This window comes from Oncorhynchus nerka, linkage group LG22, assembly GCF_034236695.1.
Source record: "Oncorhynchus nerka isolate Pitt River linkage group LG22, Oner_Uvic_2.0, whole genome shotgun sequence".
Classification (NCBI taxonomy): Eukaryota; Metazoa; Chordata; class Actinopteri; order Salmoniformes; family Salmonidae; genus Oncorhynchus; species Oncorhynchus nerka.
The window spans coordinates 13,400,307-13,418,636 of NC_088417.1; the positions used below are offsets into that span (position 1 = coordinate 13,400,307).

Here is an 18,330-nt window from a genome sequence, read left to right on the forward strand (position 1 = left end):
TGTTTCCAAAAATAATGTAAAAGACAATAGATTGATGATTTGTTGGCAGTTGAGGCTACCATGTTTATTAAAGCAACACATATTTCGATGTCAATTACAGTAAGACTTGTGTATGTGATGCTGTAGAATAGTTAACCATAAAAAATGTTGTGGTTAATAACATTTTTTTCCATACATTTTTACAAATCAAACATTTAATTTCCAGTTTTTCTTGATAAAACCAGTACTGTATAACAGCAGTAATATATTGACAACCAAAACCGAGTAGAGGCTGTAGTCGTAGCATTTATATCCATAACGCTGCCATAACATTTACACAAACATATTTTGATTAATACCCCCAAAAATGAGTTAACCATTACAATATAATCAAGTGCGAGAAAGCCTAAATCACGTGAAATAAATCAAAAAATAAATGAATGCAGTCAAATCCTATCTTTTTTCACTATGTTCTCGAGAAAAATGATCAACATCAAATCTATCTGATTATTGGAGTTTGTCGGCCTCCCAAAAAGAAAATACAAAATGAAACATCATCAAAACACTCAGATTGTTCTCAAGATGTCCATGACCAGTAAGGTAATGTCACAAAACGTTGTGTGCTATGAACACGCTATGGAGTCCAGTTGTTGCTCGGCCTCAGCGGCCATGGCTGCTGCCTGTAGCTGTTCAGTTTCGGTCTGCAGGGCGCTGGGCGGCATCTGCTTCCTCTCGCTGTGCATGTTGTTTTCATGTCTCTTTAGGTCTGAGGCTTTAGCAAAGGCCTTGGTGCACGAGCTGCAGACGAAAGGCTTCTCGCCCCTGTGGCGCCTCTCGTGGTCCTTCAGGTGGGACTTGTGCTTGAAGGCCTTGTCGCACATCTGGCAGCCGAAGGGACGCTCGTTGCTGTGGACCCGCTCGTGCTTCTTGAGGTCAGGCGCTCGGATGAAGGACTTGCCACACACGTCGCAGCGGTAGGGCTTGAAGCCTGTGTGGATCTTCAGATGCTCCTTCAGGTGAGCCTGGGTAGTGAAGGCTTTGCTGCAGATTTCACAAATGAACGGACGTTCGGCCGAGTGCAGCTTTTCGTGTTTCCTCAAACGGTTCTCGTCGATGAAGGTCTTTCCACAGATCTGGCAGGCGAGCTGTTCCCGTTGGCCGTAGAGGAGGTACTCAAACTTCATGTCCGTCGTGGCTGTGGTCCAACCGGGGGGCTGCTCGTCCTTCACCTCGCCGATGCTGTCAGCGAACGCTAAGGTTGTTGTGGTGTGACCCGCCAGGTCTTTTTGCTCCGTGTCAATGGGTTCCACGTCCTGGTCGTAACAGCTCACCTTGTGCACGTCCTCATTGGCAGGAGGCCATTCCGTCACTCTCAATGCCGTGTTGGGCGATTTGTCCAAGTCGTGATTGGTCATTGGCTCTTCCACAAGGTCGTCAGTAGGAGTGTCGTCATGGTCACCTAGCACCTGCAAGTCGTTATCCTGGCCCAATGTAGGGTCATCAGTAGGGAGAGCCATTTTGAGAATATCACAGGGAAAGGGTTTGTCATTTTGGCCGTTCCTTTCTTCAGTGGACATGTCACGCTTCTGTGAACAGAGTTTGTCCAGAAAACGGATTCCGAGTATTTGGCCTGAAGAAATCATCAAATTCACGTCCTTTATCTTCACAGAAATCTTGGCCGTGTACATGTAGTTCAACACCTCCTCGAAGATGTCTGAGCGGATGAAGTCGATTTCTATGACTGAGGAGTTGTCGACTTCATGCTTCTTGAACAGCTTTTTGAAGTAGTTGCTACACGCTGCCAGTACACAGCGGTGCGCCCTGAACTTCACATCTTCAACCACCACCGCGATGTCACAGTGTTCACCCTCCAACCGTTGCTCATTCAGTATCTTCAGGAAGATGGTCTTGTGTTCATCATCCATGTACTTCACGGTCTCTGACATCTTGGATTGATATTCTGGAACAATATAAAGAATGTGGTTAGATGTCTGTGGATACATTTCACTCGGAACCATTGGGAAATAAGCCTAAAGCAATCTGGTCATAATATCCTAAAACATTAACCACATTGCGAATGATTAGCTCCTTTTTATAGTTTACTAGGCAAGTCAGTTAAGAACAAATTCTTATTTTCAATGACGGCCTAGGAACAGTGGGTTAACTGCCTGTTCAGGGGCAGAACGACAGATTTGTACCTTGTCAGCTCTGGGATTTGAACTTGCAACCTTTCGGCTACTAGTCCAACGCTTTAACCACTAGGCTACCCTGCCGCCCCGCTCCCGCACTGTGTGTGTCATGACCCGATATATGGATGACACCATCATGGCTGAATAATGGGGGCTGACTTAAAAAGCTATGTTTTGTTTTAACATTTATTATCATATCAACCTAATACATGTAGTAATCTATGTGGATAGGAAAGCGTTACTAGTAGCCTATATGCAATGATATGTATTCAGTTTTAGGATTTGTATGTATTGTTAGGTATTACTACACTGTTGGAGCTAGAAATATAAACATTTCGCTGCACCTGCTAAACATGTGTACGTGACCCATAGCATTTGATTTGATTATTTAGATAACTAGTTTACCATCCCCTCCCGACATGGATCACATGACCAGAGGGAAATAGGCACATTGTTGAATCATTTCATGTTTTTTTATTTTTTATGAAATATAATCAATAAATCAAGGTTTGTGGTGGCCAAATGATTTTAGTACATTCAATCTAGGCAGATACAATCGCCCATCAATTGAATGTCTTAGACTTTGATCATTTTCAACCCAGAAAATCATAAATTATATAACGTTGCAAATTTAAATTGGCTACATTATGAATGCATGCTTGCATAGCAATACATCTCAATGTCGTATAGCCAATTCATTGGCAAATTAATTTGCATGCATACAGTAAACCGATTGGGAAAGCTAGCAATATAGCTTTAGATTTGGGGGAGTGTAACTAACGTTAGCTAGCCTATTTTGCTCACCTTTAGCTAGCTATTAGCTATGCTTATACACGTATTGTTTTCAACAGAACATGAATACGATGTTGCTTTTGGTTGTAAAATCGTAATTTATGTCAATGACAACACAACAATCTGTCTCATTCTGAACGGTGGGGAGAGAAGGGTTGTGTATCTGACAAGCACGCGAGGAAGCGCCCGTAACACTAACATGGAAAATGCCCGAGCAGCCATGAACTCTCCTGAAATGACGAACTCGAGCTTTTGCTGAAACCGTGAGCGCGCAGGCATCTTGGTTAAACATTATGCAATATTTCGGAAATCGATCTGATTCGCTAAAAAAAATACGTTTCTTACCTGTAGTACAATATGTCGTCCCCTTGAGAACGTCTCCGATATATGTCAAGCAGTCAAAAGGGAATAATACACTTTGTGTGTTGTTGGCCTGAGGACGAGCATAAGCGGAAGGACGCGCTGCGCCAGCACGGAACTGCAGCATGCAAGTGACTATGCGCGTACGTACGTCAATTGTAAATGTTTCCGCCTGCGCTCAAAGCGTAAATACAACACAAAAGCAGAAACCACACTGTGCTTACGCAAATTACTGATAAGAAGTCTCTGGAGCGCGAACCTAGAAGGAAAACGGGAGTAGATTTGGGGCGCGAAAGCTACTGTCACGAGCGGGAAGCGAGTGCGCTTTTTATAGAGATTCTACAGAGCGATTCAACAATTATTCCGTGCAATCCAGAGTCCTTGGTAGTCCCTACCCCCATTGAAATTCATATTTAAAATGGTTAAGGTAAGGTTCAAGGTTAGGGCTAGATAAGGATTATGGTTAGGGTTTAGGGTAGGGACGTCTCAAGGATCTCTAATAGCACTGACCCTCAATCATTTTAGCCAGTTTCACCCACTGAGCCGAACAGGTGTGCACGTTCGGCACGGAGTGTCAAACTGGAGCGTTTGACATGGCCCACCGATAATAATTTGATGGAATACCCCATCAAATATTGATTTTACAACATCGTTTTAATAATTAATGATCCATATCGAGAAACTATATATATATTTTTTTTACAAGGAATGTAGCTAATAGGCTAATTTTTCCATTTTCTTATGGTCCTCAATTGTAATGGGATGTTGGATATCGGCTATTAATGATGCCATGGTTCCCTTTAGCGGTATTCTAAATGTATATGCCCAAATTACAATAAAGCAATTTTCTTTCAGTCTCTACTGCAATGCAATAATTAATGCTAATTGGAGATGCCACCTGGCATAATGATTCCCTGTTTTATATCCCAGAGATGTTAATGTAATATTTCTGTAAATGTCATTTGGTTATTTAACAATGCTGCACATCTCTTGAAGGTTTGGATTGCACCATCAATAGATAATTGTCATGGTTTGTGTTCAGAGTTAGAATAGTGAATGTGATGCTTATACAGCCATTGGCAGTGGGCACTATGGCCCCATCTGCTTCATGCCAGAGCAGCTGTGCCTTCACACAGTTGACTTCATGTTCCATTGGTGTAGTTGCACTTTGAATTAGAGGAAAGACAGATTCAATATGCTCTGAAAGGTCAAATCTGTAATTGAAAATACATTGTGGCTACTGGGTAGTCAACAACTGCCTTTGCCTAATGATCCGTTTCAAATACTCAAAACTATTTTGCAAAGCCGAAGACACATTTCTATATAATGTATAACTTCAGCAAAAACACTTAACACTAGTACAGTACTGTACACTCCAACACATTTATGGTTCAAAAGGCTAACTTCACGACAAACAGTTATAATCATCCAGCATCCTTTGAGCAGGGGGATCACAAAGCAGCTGAGGTAGCACTCCTAGGTAGCACACTCCTACTCCGAGATGCTTCTTGAGTAGACGCCCTAGTTTCTGACTGGTTAGGTCCCTCTAGACAATACTGTTGTGGAACTGAATTATCATATTACATTTCAGTTTCCCCACCAAAACACTGCTTCTCAAATGCGTAATTCAAAGTAACTGTCTTGTTGATGGACATTTGGCTTGGTTAGGAACATTACTAGTCTGTCACACACAACCAACGTGATTTACACCTTAACTTGCAACACATGACTGTAACCGGACTCTGCACTTGTGTTCAGTGAAAGTACAATCAGCCATTTTGTCATGCCTTTCCTTCTAATGGTGTCCCTTTTGTTAAATAACTAGTAGCTTGTTAGAAGAAAAAAGAGAGTAGTGGGCTAGTCTCACTCTGAACTGGTTGGGATACTGTAAATGGCTTCACTGTAGAGTTTATGAGAGCACAACCACCAATACATTTTCAGCGAATGACAAAAAAAATAAAAAATAGATCCAATAAACTGTATTTATCCATTTATTTATCTTGTGGGAAACACATTCAACAAGGACGGTTTTCACAGCTGATGATTTGAAGAGGTGGGATCAGAGGCATCATGATCCCAATATCTCTGAGGGCTCACTGATGACCGTGCTTTTACACCTGCATTGTTTGCTGTTTGGGGTTTTAGGCTGGGTTTCTGTACAGCACTTTGAGATATCAGCTGATGTACGAAGGGCTATATAAATACATTTGATTTGATTTTGATTTGATATATAATGTCTTAATATTCATTCTATAAGACACTGCTAATTATGTATTCTCATCCCAGTGGATGATATTGAGGGGGGCATGTGCCACCCGATAGTGCCAGCTCAAGTTCGATTGGGCATGATGCCTCTGTGTGGGAGAAACCAAGCACACAAACACACACTGCAGGCTTGTACTTGAGGTTGTTGTCTGCCCATTCTGCACAGTTTTAAGGCTTGGATGTGCCACACAGGGATGAGGAGGATTCTGGGTAGGACTTAAAGGAAACCCCCCCACCCCTCCCTAAAAAAAAAAAAACATTTTTAAAATTTTATTAGTCCATTGTTGACATAGTCCCAAAATGTTTTGCTTGTCAAAAATCAAGTTTTCAAGATATGTAACTTTCAAAATACAGAAATCATCCCTGTATGATGCATTTTGCACCCTGTGACGCAACACGCAGCACCCTGTGATGCAAAATGTTTCATACAGGGATGATTTCTGTATTTTCAAAGTTATATATCTTGAAAACTTGATTGCTGACAAGCAAAACATGTTGGGACTGTGTCAACAATGGACTAATGAAACAAATACCAAAATATTGTTTTTGGGTGGAGTTTTCCTTTAAGAATGTGTCTAAACAATTATGTATCTAAAATTGCATCATATTCCCTATATAGTACACTACTTTTGACCAGAGCCCATATGGAATAGGGTATAATTTCAGATACAAGCCAACAAGAAAGTATAATCCACAGTGTGAAGACACATACTGTATAATAAGGGGTTTCTTAATCACCTCAGAGGTCACAGTAATGGAGTCTGTTGAACTTTTCCTGCTAACTAACGCTTCTACAATATTTTGCCTCATCATCCTCATCCTCACCTTGTAATTAATGAAAACCAAATAAGCATATTTACAAGTAAAAACAACAAAATCATCTTCGAGCATGAATGACCTACTAAGCAAATGCATGTACCAGTACCATAGATATTATTGTTGTCTTTTTAAAGGGAATAATCTTTGTAAAATTGGATAAAATCATCATTTGGGATAAATAAGGGGACTTCTGACAAGATGAATGCCACATCTATTGCGTGGATAAATATTGTGCCATCATAGCCTACTATTATACATGTTTCCAAGTGAGCAGTTTGATAATAAATACAACATAATGATCTATACTATCCTAACTCTCATCACATACATTCTTAAACCTTTGAGTCTGAGTTTACAGGTCAAGTAAAACATGTAGAACTTTTGATATATTGTTATTTTTTCTTTTACAAAAATGCAGAATTGTTCCCTTTTCATGCAGTATACATGTTCCTATGAAGGTAGCTTTGGAGGTCTGTGTTTGCCAGTAGTGATGGTGAGTGAGTGAGGGAGTGTGGGTGGATGAGGTTAGTTCAGTAGTGGTTGGATGCAGTATTAGTGTCTGCTACAGTGGGGTGCTGTCTGTTGGCAACGCCACTATCCTGCTTGCGTCCCGTACTCTGAACAGCATGAAGTAACGTTAACAGAATGCTCCCGAAACGTTGGTGAACCCGGTGACCCCGTCACACCTGAAAGAGAGAGAGTATCGTTACAGAGCACGTGCTTAGATGAAACAGATGAACACTCCCATTCTTGTTGAAGGTACATATTTTTTCAGAAGGATGGAAAAAAGGAAATGTTTTATGTTATTGCAGCTGTTATGATTGAAGATAAGAAGAATAGCATGAGAGGTCATGTGAATTTCAGAGGTCGTGTGAATATCAGAGGTCATGTGAATTTCAGAGATCGTGTGAATATCAGAGGTCGTGTGAATATCAGAGGTCGTGTGAATACCAGAGGTCGTGTAAATATCAGAGGTCGTGTGAATGGCAGAGGTCGTGTGAATGGCAGAGGTCGTGTGAATGGCAGAGGTCGTGTGAATGCCAGAGGTCGTGTGAATGCCAGAGGTCGTGTGAATGGCAGAGGTCGTGTGAATACCAGAGGTCGTGGGAACACCAGAGGTCGTGGGAATGGCAGTCAATGGTTTGTTTGTTATCAGCAGAAGAACCTTTTTCATCTAAACCAACACTTATCAGACACAGATTCAGACAAGCTGCATGCTAAGACATGACCATTTATTTTAAAGGGTTAATAGACTAGACAGCCTCTGCCAAGCAATATGTCTCTACTACAGCGTACAGAAACTTTGACAATAAGAAATGTAAACTGGTGTCTCTCTTGAGCATCATGCCCTAATAACCAGAAAGAGGGAAAATAATGATATAATGTAGACCAACACACTCATCAAGTAACCCCTCGTTTGATAGGAATGAGACAAACTGGCAGTATGAAAACCAGTACGCTCTGAACACGACCAGAGATAACAGAGATAATTATATAGACAATCAAAACCAAACGTGAAATTTAGACATGACAGTAAGAAATAAATAGCAAACACACAACGTTTTAATTGCTTATTGTCAATAATGGTATGAGAAGCTGAAAGGAAATGCAAACATTAGCACCAATAACATTTCCAGAGCAGCCATCACAGGCACAGAAGCCAGCCATGGAAGGCTATAGAGATACTCCATACAGTATATATAGAGACTCCATACAGTATATATAGAGACTCCATACAGTATATATAGAGACTCCATACAGTATATAGAGAGACATCATACAGTATGTAGAGAGACTCCATACAGTATATATAGAGAGAGACTCCATACAGTATATAGAGACTCCATATAGTATAAATAGAGAGAGACTCCATACAGTATATAGAGAGACTCCATACAGTATATAGAGAGACTCCATACAGTATATAGAGACTCCATACAGTATATAGAGAGAGACACCATACAGTATATAGAGAGAGACACCATACAATATATAGCGAGACTCCATACAGTATATAAACAGACTCCATACAGTATATAGAGAGACTCCATACAGTATGTAGAGAGAGAGACTCCATACAGTATATAGAGAGACTCCATACAGTATATAGAGACTCCATACAGTATATATAGAGACTCCATACAGTATATAGAGAGACCTCATACAGTATATATAGAGAGAGACTCCATACAGTATATATAGAGACTCCATACAGTATATAGAGAGACTCCATACAGTATATATAGAGACTCCATACAGTATGTATGTATGTATATATATATATATATATATATATATATATATATATATATATATATATATATATGAGAGAGAGAGACTCCATACAGTATATAGAGAGACTCCATACAGTATATAGAGAGACTCCATACAGTATATAGAGAGACTCCATACAGTATATAGAGAGAGACTCCATACAGTATATAGAGAGAGACTTCATACAGTATATAGAGAGAGACACCATACAGTATATAGAGAGACTCCATACAGTATATAGAGAGACACCATACAGTATATAGAGACTCCATACAGTATATATAGAGACTCCATACAGTATATATATAGACTCCATACAGTATATAGAGAGACATCATACAGTATGTAGAGAGACTCCATACAGTATATATAGAGAGAGACTCCATACAGTATATAGAGAGACTCCATACAGTATATAGAGACTCCATACAGTATATAGAGAGACCTCATACAGTATATATAGAGAGAGACTCCATACAGTATATAGAGAGACTCCATAAAGTATATATAGAGACTCCATACAGTATATATAGAGACTCCATACAGTATATAGAGAGACTCCATACAGTATATATAGAGACTCCATACAGTATGTATGTATGTATGTATGTATGTATGTATGTATGTATGTATGTATATATATATATATATATATATATATATATATATATGAGAGAGAGAGACTCCATACAGTATATAGAGAGACTCCATACAGTATATAGAGAGAGACTCCATACAGTATATAGAGAGAGACTCCATACAGTATATAGAGAGAGACACCATACAGTATATAGAGAGACTCCATACAGTATATAGAGAGACTCCATACAGTATATATAGAGAGAGACTCCATACAGTATATAGAGACTCCATACAGTATATAGAGAGACCTCATACAGTATATATAGAGAGAGACTCCATACAGTATATAGAGAGACTCCATACAGTATATATAGAGACTCCATACAGTATATAGAGAGACTCCATACAGTATATAGAGAGAATTCCATACAGTATATATATAGACTCCATACAGTATATAGAGAGACTCCATACAGTATATAGAGAGACTCCATACAGTATATAGAGACTCCATACAGTATATAGAGAGACTCCATACAGTATATAGAGAGACTCCATACAGTATTTTACATTTACATTTAAGTCATTTAGCAGACGCTCTTATCCAGAGCAGTATATAGAGAGACTCCATACAGTATATAGAGAGAGACTCCATACAGTATATAGAGAGAGACTCCATACAGTATATAGAGAGAGACACCATACAGTATATAGAGAGACTCCATACAGTATATAGAGAGACACCATACAGTATATAGAGACTCCATACAGTATATAAACAGACTCCATACAGTGTATAGAGAGACTCCATACAGTATATATAGAGAGAGACTCCATACAGTATATAGAGAGACTCCATACAGTATATAGAGAGACCTCATACAGTATATATAGAGAGAGACTCCATACAGTATATAGAGAGACTCCATACAGTATATAGAGAGACTCCATACAGTATATAGAGAGACTCCATACAGTATATATATATAGACTCCATACAGTATATAGAGAGACTCCATACAGTATATAGAGAGACTCCATACAGTATATATAGAGACTCCATACAGTATATAGAGAGACTCCATACAGTATATAGAGAGACTCCATACAGTATATATATAGACTCCATACAGTATATAGAGAGACTCCATACAGTATATAGAGAGACTCCATACAGTATATAGAGACTCCATACAGTATATAGAGAGACTCCATACAGTATATAGAGAGACTCCATACAGTATATAGAGAGACTCCATACAGTATATAGAGAGCGACTCCATACAGTATATAGAGAGAGACTCCATACAGTATATAGAGAGAGACACCATACAGTATATAGAGAGACTCCATACAGTATATAGAGAGACACCATACAGTATATAGAGACTCCATACAGTATATAAACAGACTCCATACAGTATATAGAGAGACTCCATACAGTATATATAGAGAGAGACTCCATACAGTATATAGAGAGAGACACCATACAGTATATAGAGAGACTCCATACAGTATATAGAGAGACACCATACAGTATATAGAGACTCCATACAGTATATATAGAGACTCCATACAGTATATAGAGAGACATCATACAGTATGTAGAGAGACTCCATACAGTATATATAGAGAGAGACTCCATACAGTATATAGAGAGACTCCATACAGTATATAGAGACTCCATACAGTATATAGAGAGACCTCATACAGTATATATAGAGAGAGACTCCATACAGTATATAGAGAGACTCCATACAGTATATATAGAGACTCCATACAGTATATATAGAGACTCCATACAGTATATAGAGAGACTCCATACAGTATATATAGAGACTCCATACAGTATGTATGTATGTATGTATGTATGTATGTATGTATGTATGTATGTATGTATGTATGTATGTATGTATATATATATATATATATATGAGAGAGAGAGACTCCATACAGTATATAGAGAGAGACTCCATACAGTATATAAAGAGACTCCATACAGTATATAGAGAGACACCATACAGTATATAGAGACTCCATACAGTATATAAACAGACTCCATACAGTATATAGAGAGACTCCATACAGTATATATAGAGAGAGACTCCATACAGTATATAGAGAGACTCCATACAGTATATAGAGACTCCATACAGTATATAGAGAGACCTCATACAGTATGTAGAGAGACTCCATACAGTATATATAGAGAGAGACTCCATACAGTATATAGAGAGACTCCATATAGTATATATAGAGAGAGACTCCATACAGTATATAGAGAGACTCCATACAGTATATAGAGAGACTCCATACAGTATATAGAGACTCCATACAGTATATAGAGAGAGACACCATACAGTATATAGAGAGAGACACCATACAATATATAGCGAGACTCCATACAGTATATAAACAGACTCCATACAGTATATAGAGAGACTCCATACAGTATGTAGAGAGAGACTCCATACAGTATATAGAGAGACTCCATACAGTATGTAGAGAGAGAGACTCCATACAGTATATAGAGAGACTCCATACAGTATATAGAGACTCCATACAGTATATATAGAGACTCCATACAGTATATAGAGAGACTCCATACTGTATATATAGAGAGACTCCATACAGTATATAGAGAGACCTCATACAGTATATATAGAGAGAGACTCCATACAGTATATATAGAGACTCCATACAGTATATAGAGAGACTCCATACAGTATATATAGAGACTCCATACAGTATGTATGTATGTATATATATATATATATATATATATATATATGAGAGAGAGACTCCATACAGTATATAGAGAGACTCCATACAGTATATAGAGAGACTCCATACAGTATATAGAGAGAGACTCCATACAGTATATAGAGAGAGACTCCATACAGTATATAGAGAGAGACACCATACAGTATATAGAGAGACTCCATACAGTATATAGAGAGACACCATACAGTATATAGAGACTCCATACAGTATATATAGAGACTCCATACAGTATATATAGAGACTCCATACAGTATATAGAGAGACATCATACAGTATGTAGAGAGACTCCATACAGTATATATAGAGAGAGACTCCATACAGTATATATAGAGACTCCATACAGTATATAGAGAGACCTCATACAGTATATATAGAGAGAGACTCCATACAGTATATAGAGAGACTCCATACAGTATATATAGAGACTCCATACAGTATATATAGAGACTCCATACAGTATATAGAGAGACTCCATACAGTATATATAGAGACTCCATACAGTATGTATGTATGTATGTATGTATGTATGTATATATATATATATATATATATGAGAGAGAGAGACTCCATACAGTATATAGAGAGACTCCATACAGTATATAGAGAGACTCCATACAGTATATAGAGAGAGACTCCATACAGTATATAGAGAGAGACTCCATACAGTATATAGAGAGAGACACCATACAGTATATAGAGAGACTCCATACAGTATATAGAGAGACTCCATACAGTATATATAGAGAGAGACTCCATACAGTATATAGAGACTCCATACAGTATATAGAGAGACCTCATACAGTATATATAGAGAGAGACTCCATACAGTATATAGAGAGACTCCATACAGTATATATAGAGACTCCATACAGTATATAGAGAGACTCCATACAGTATATAGAGAGACTCCATACAGTATATATATAGACTCCATACAGTATATAGAGAGACTCCATACAGTATATAGAGAGACTCCATACAGTATATAGAGACTCCATACAGTATATAGAGAGACTCCATACAGTATATAGAGACTCCATACAGTATTTTACATTTACATTTAAGTCATTTAGCAGACGCTCTTATCCAGAGCAGTATATAGAGAGACTCCATACAGTATATAGAGAGAGACTCCATACAGTATATAGAGAGAGACTCCATACAGTATATAGAGAGAGACACCATACAGTATATAGAGAGACTCCATACAGTATATAGAGAGACACCATACAGTATATAGAGACTCCATACAGTATATAAACAGACTCCATACAGTGTATAGAGAGACTCCATACAGTATATATAGAGAGAGACTCCATACAGTATATAGAGAGACTCCATACAGTATATAGAGAGACCTCATACAGTATATATAGAGAGAGACTCCATACAGTATATAGAGAGACTCCATACAGTATATAGAGAGACTCCATACAGTATATAGAGAGACTCCATACAGTATATATAGAGACTCCATACAGTATATATAGAGACTCCATACAGTATATAGAGAGACTCCATACAGTATATAGAGAGACTCCATACAGTATATATAGAGACTCCATACAGTATATAGACTCCATACTGTATATATAGAGAGACTCCATACAGTATATAGAGAGACTCCATACAGTATATAGAGAGAGACTCCATACAGTATATAGAGAGACTCCATACAGTATATATAGAGACTCCATACAGTATATATAGAGACTCCATACAGTATATAGAGAGACTCCATACAGTATATATAGAGACTCCATACAGTATATAGAGAGACTCCATACAGTATATAGAGAGACTCCATACAGTATATATATAGACTCCATACAGTATATAGAGAGACTCCATACAGTATATAGAGAGACTCCATACAGTATATAGAGACTCCATACAGTATATAGAGAGACTCCATACAGTATATAGAGAGACTCCATACAGTATATAGAGAGACTCCATACAGTATATAGAGAGCGACTCCATACAGTATATAGAGAGAGACTCCATACAGTATATAGAGAGCGACTCCATACAGTATATAGAGAGCGACTCCATACAGTATATAGAGAGACTCCATACAGTATATATATAGACTCCATACAGTATATAGAGAGACTCCATACAGTATATAGAGAGACTCCATACAGTATATAGAGACTCCATACAGTATATAGAGAGACTCCATACAGTATATAGAGAGACTCCATACAGTATATAGAGAGACACCATACAGTATATAGAGACTCCATACAGTATATAAACAGACTCCATACAGTATATAGAGAGACTCCATACAGTATATATAGAGAGAGACTCCATACAGTATATAGAGAGAGACACCATACAGTATATAGAGAGACTCCATACAGTATATAGAGAGACACCATACAGTATATAGAGACTCCATACAGTATATATAGAGACTCCATACAGTATATATAGAGACTCCATACAGTATATAGAGAGACATCATACAGTATGTAGAGAGACTCCATACAGTATATATAGAGAGAGACTCCATACAGTATATAGAGAGACTCCATACAGTATATAGAGACTCCATACAGTATATAGAGAGACCTCATACAGTATATATAGAGAGAGACTCCATACAGTATATAGAGAGACTCCATACAGTATATATAGAGACTCCATACAGTATATATAGAGACTCCATACAGTATATAGAGAGACACCATACAGTATATATAGAGACTCCATACAGTATGTATGTATGTATGTATGTATGTATATATATATATATATATATATGAGAGAGAGAGACTCCATACAGTATATAGAGAGACTCCATACAGTATATAGAGAGACTCCATACAGTATATAGAGAGAGACTCCATACAGTATATAGAGAGAGACTCCATACAGTATATAGAGAGAGACACCATACAGTATATAGAGAGACTCCATACAGTATATAGAGAGACACCATACAGTATATAGAGACTCCATACAGTATATAAACAGACTCCATACAGTATATAGAGAGACTCCATACAGTATATAGAGAGACTCCATACAGTATATATAGAGAGAGACTCCATACAGTATATAGAGACTCCATACAGTATATAGAGAGACCTCATACAGTATATAGAGAGACTCCATACAGTATATAGAGACTCCATACAGTATATAGAGAGACCTCATACAGTATATAGAGAGACTCCATACAGTATATAGAGAGACTCCATACAGTATATATAGAGACTCCATATAGTATATAGAGAGACTCCATACAGTATATAGAGAGACTCCATACAGTATATATATAGACTCCATACAGTATATAGAGAGACTCCATACAGTATATAGAGAGACTCCATACAGTATATAGAGACTCCATACAGTATATAAACAGACTCCATACAGTATATAGAGAGACTCCATACAGTATTTTACATTTACATTTAAGTCATTTAGCAGACGCTCTTATCCAGAGCAGTATATAGAGAGACTCCATACAGTATATAGAGAGAGACTCCATACAGTATATAGAGAGAGACTCCATACAGTATATAGAGAGAGACACCATACAGTATATAGAGACTCCATACAGTATATAGAGAGACACCATACAGTATATAGAGACTCCATACAGTATATAAACAGACTCCATACAGTATATAGAGAGACTCCATACAGTATATATAGAGAGAGACTCCATACAGTATATAGAGAGACTCCATACAGTATATAGAGAGAGAGACTCCATACAGTATATAGAGAGACTCCATACAGTATATAGAGAGACTCCATACAGTATATAGAGAGACTCCATACAGTATATATATAGACTCCATACAGTATATAGAGAGACTCCATACAGTATATAGAGACTCCATACAGTATATAGAGAGACTCCATACAGTATATATAGAGACTCCATACAGTATATAGAGAGACTCCATACAGTATATAGAGAGACTCCATACAGTATATATAGAGACTCCATACAGTATATAGAGAGACTCCATACTGTATATATAGAGAGACTCCATACAGTATATAGAGAGACCTCATACAGTATATATAGAGAGAGACTCCATACAGTATATAGAGAGACTCCATACAGTATATATAGAGACTCCATACAGTATATATAGAGACTCCATACAGTATATAGAGAGACTCCATACAGTATATATAGAGACTCCATACAGTATATAGAGAGACTCCATACAGTATATAGAGAGACTCCATACAGTATATATATAGACTCCATACAGTATATAGAGAGACTCCATACAGTATATAGAGAGACTCCATACAGTATATAGAGACTCCATACAGTATATAGAGAGACTCCATACAGTATATAGAGAGACTCCATACAGTATATAGAGAGACTCCATACAGTATATAGAGAGAGACTCCATACAGTATATAGAGAGAGACTCCATACAGTATATAGAGAGAGACACCATACAGTATATAGAGAGACTCCATACAGTATATAGAGAGACACCATACAGTATATAGAGACTCCATACAGTATATAAACAGACTCCATACAGTATATAAACAGACTCCATACAGTATATAGAGAGACTCCATACAGTATATATAGAGAGAGACTCCATACAGTATATAGAGAGACTCCATACAGTATATAGAGAGACCTCATACAGTATATATAGAGAGAGACTCCATACAGTATATAGAGAGACTCCATACAGTATATAGAGAGACTCCATACAGTATATAGAGACTCCATACAGTATATAGAGAGACTCCATACAGTATATATAGAGACTCCATACAGTATATAGAGAGACTCCATACAGTATATAGAGAGACTCCATACAGTATATATAGAGACTCCATACAGTATATAGAGAGACTCCATACAGTATATAGAGAGACTCCATACAGTATATAGAGAGACTCCATACAGTATATATAGAGACTCCATACAGTATGTATGTATGTATGTATGTATATATATATATATGAGAGAGAGACTCCATCCACACAGACGGTATCATTATACTATAGTTGACTGTGGAGAGGGAGAGGACTGTGGAAAGCTGAAACTGCCCCAGGTTAGTTCAGCAAGCTGAGCATCGAGCAGCACTATGGGGAAGCCGGTGACTGTAGACAGCACAAGAAGCATAGGAAGGATGTGGAGGGAATGGAGGGGGTTGCTTGTCAGTGTCCTGCCAGCCAGACCCAGCCGTCACAGACCGACCGACGTGGTCCCCTTACCTGCGGTCACTCTTCGCCCTCCTCGGGCGTCATCTCAGTCTCTTTGTGGACCACTACTTTGGTCACTGACATGTCAGGGTGCTGCTTTTTGGCCTCCTTTATGGCCTGAGCCAAGGCCTACAGACAGACAATATGCCAAACACCCCATGAGGGAAACAGAGAGGAAGGTGGAATGGGCATGATCAGAATCACAAGGGCAAGGGTTGGACTAGTCACAGTGTGGTTGGGTATACCTCCTTAACAGTGTGATTGGGTATACCTCCTTAACAGTGTGATTGGGTATACCTCCTTAACAGTGTGATTGGGTACACCTCCTTCACAGTGTGATTGGGTATACCTCCTTAACAGTGTGATTGGGTATACCTCCTTCACAGTGTGATTGGGTATACCTCCTTAACAGTGTGATTGGGTATACCTCCTTAACAGTGTGATTGGGTATACCTCCTTAACAGTGTGAGTACAGCCTATTTAGTAGCTGTAAGGACACTTAGGATGCGTGCTAGAGGACACACAGTGTAAGAGGGAACTAACAGTATATCCTTTTACCTCGTCATGGTCAATGTCTGCATCACCCGAGATTACGATTCTCTTCTCGATCCTGGTTTCCGAGATGCCTCCTTTCACAGTCTGGAAAAAATGGCATTGAATTTGAGGTACATTTCACACATGGAACAACTAAGCCAAAATGAACCCACAGCTGTAGTATTGGAAGCACCAAGCTTGAAACCAACTGAGCCAATGGAACCACCTAATTAATAGTGAAATTATATGCACCACTAACAAACCAGTGGAATCCATAACCCTGCCCTATTCACTCAGATAGTATGCTACCCATGCCACTGCCCTATTCACTCAGACAGTATGCTACCCATGCCACTGGGTTATTCACTCATACAGTATGCTACCCATGCCACTGCCCTATTCACTCATACAGTATGCTACCCATGCCACTGGGTTATTCACTCATACAGTATGCTACCCATGCCACTGGGTTATTCACTCATACAGTATGCTACCCATGCCACTGCCCTATTCACTCATACAGTATGCTACCCATGCC

General features: G+C 38.3%; 2 protein-coding genes across 3 annotated transcripts in view; both read right to left on the minus strand.

Annotated features, from left to right (window-relative positions):
• Positions 1 to 31: 31 nt before the first annotated feature.
• On the minus strand, positions 32 to 3,462 carry LOC115120148 (zinc finger and BTB domain-containing protein 14-like). Its single transcript, XM_029649044.2, has 2 exons — positions 3,306 to 3,462; positions 32 to 1,939 (listed from the first exon to the last, which is right to left on the minus strand). The coding sequence occupies exons 1-2, from the start codon at positions 3,445 to 3,447 to the stop codon at positions 603 to 605; spliced, it is 1,479 nt and encodes a 492-aa protein (XP_029504904.1). The 5' UTR covers positions 3,448 to 3,462; the 3' UTR covers positions 32 to 602.
• A 1,836-nt stretch (positions 3,463 to 5,298) lies between these two features.
• The window catches only part of LOC115104484 (protein 4.1-like), a 137,801-nt gene continuing 124,769 nt past the window's right edge, over positions 5,299 to 18,330 (minus strand). For both annotated transcript variants that reach the window (XM_065006958.1, XM_065006957.1), the window contains 3 exons: positions 17,817 to 17,897; positions 17,271 to 17,387; positions 5,299 to 7,090 (listed from right to left, as the gene is read on the minus strand). In XM_065006958.1, coding sequence (XP_064863030.1) covers positions 17,277 to 17,387; positions 17,817 to 17,897 — 192 coding nt within the window. In that variant the 3' untranslated portion in view covers positions 5,299 to 7,090; positions 17,271 to 17,276. The remainder of the gene's footprint in view (positions 7,091 to 17,270; positions 17,388 to 17,816; positions 17,898 to 18,330) is intronic.

Coding starts and splice junctions, on each gene's coding strand:
- LOC115120148 (XM_029649044.2), bottom strand. CDS start 3,447: ATGCTGCAGTTCCGTGCTGGCGCAGCGCGTCCTTCCGCTTATGCTCGT. Junction 1,940..3,305: donor GACGACATATTGTACTACAG/GTAAGAAACGTA, acceptor ATATTGTTCCAG/AATATCAATCCAAGATGTCA.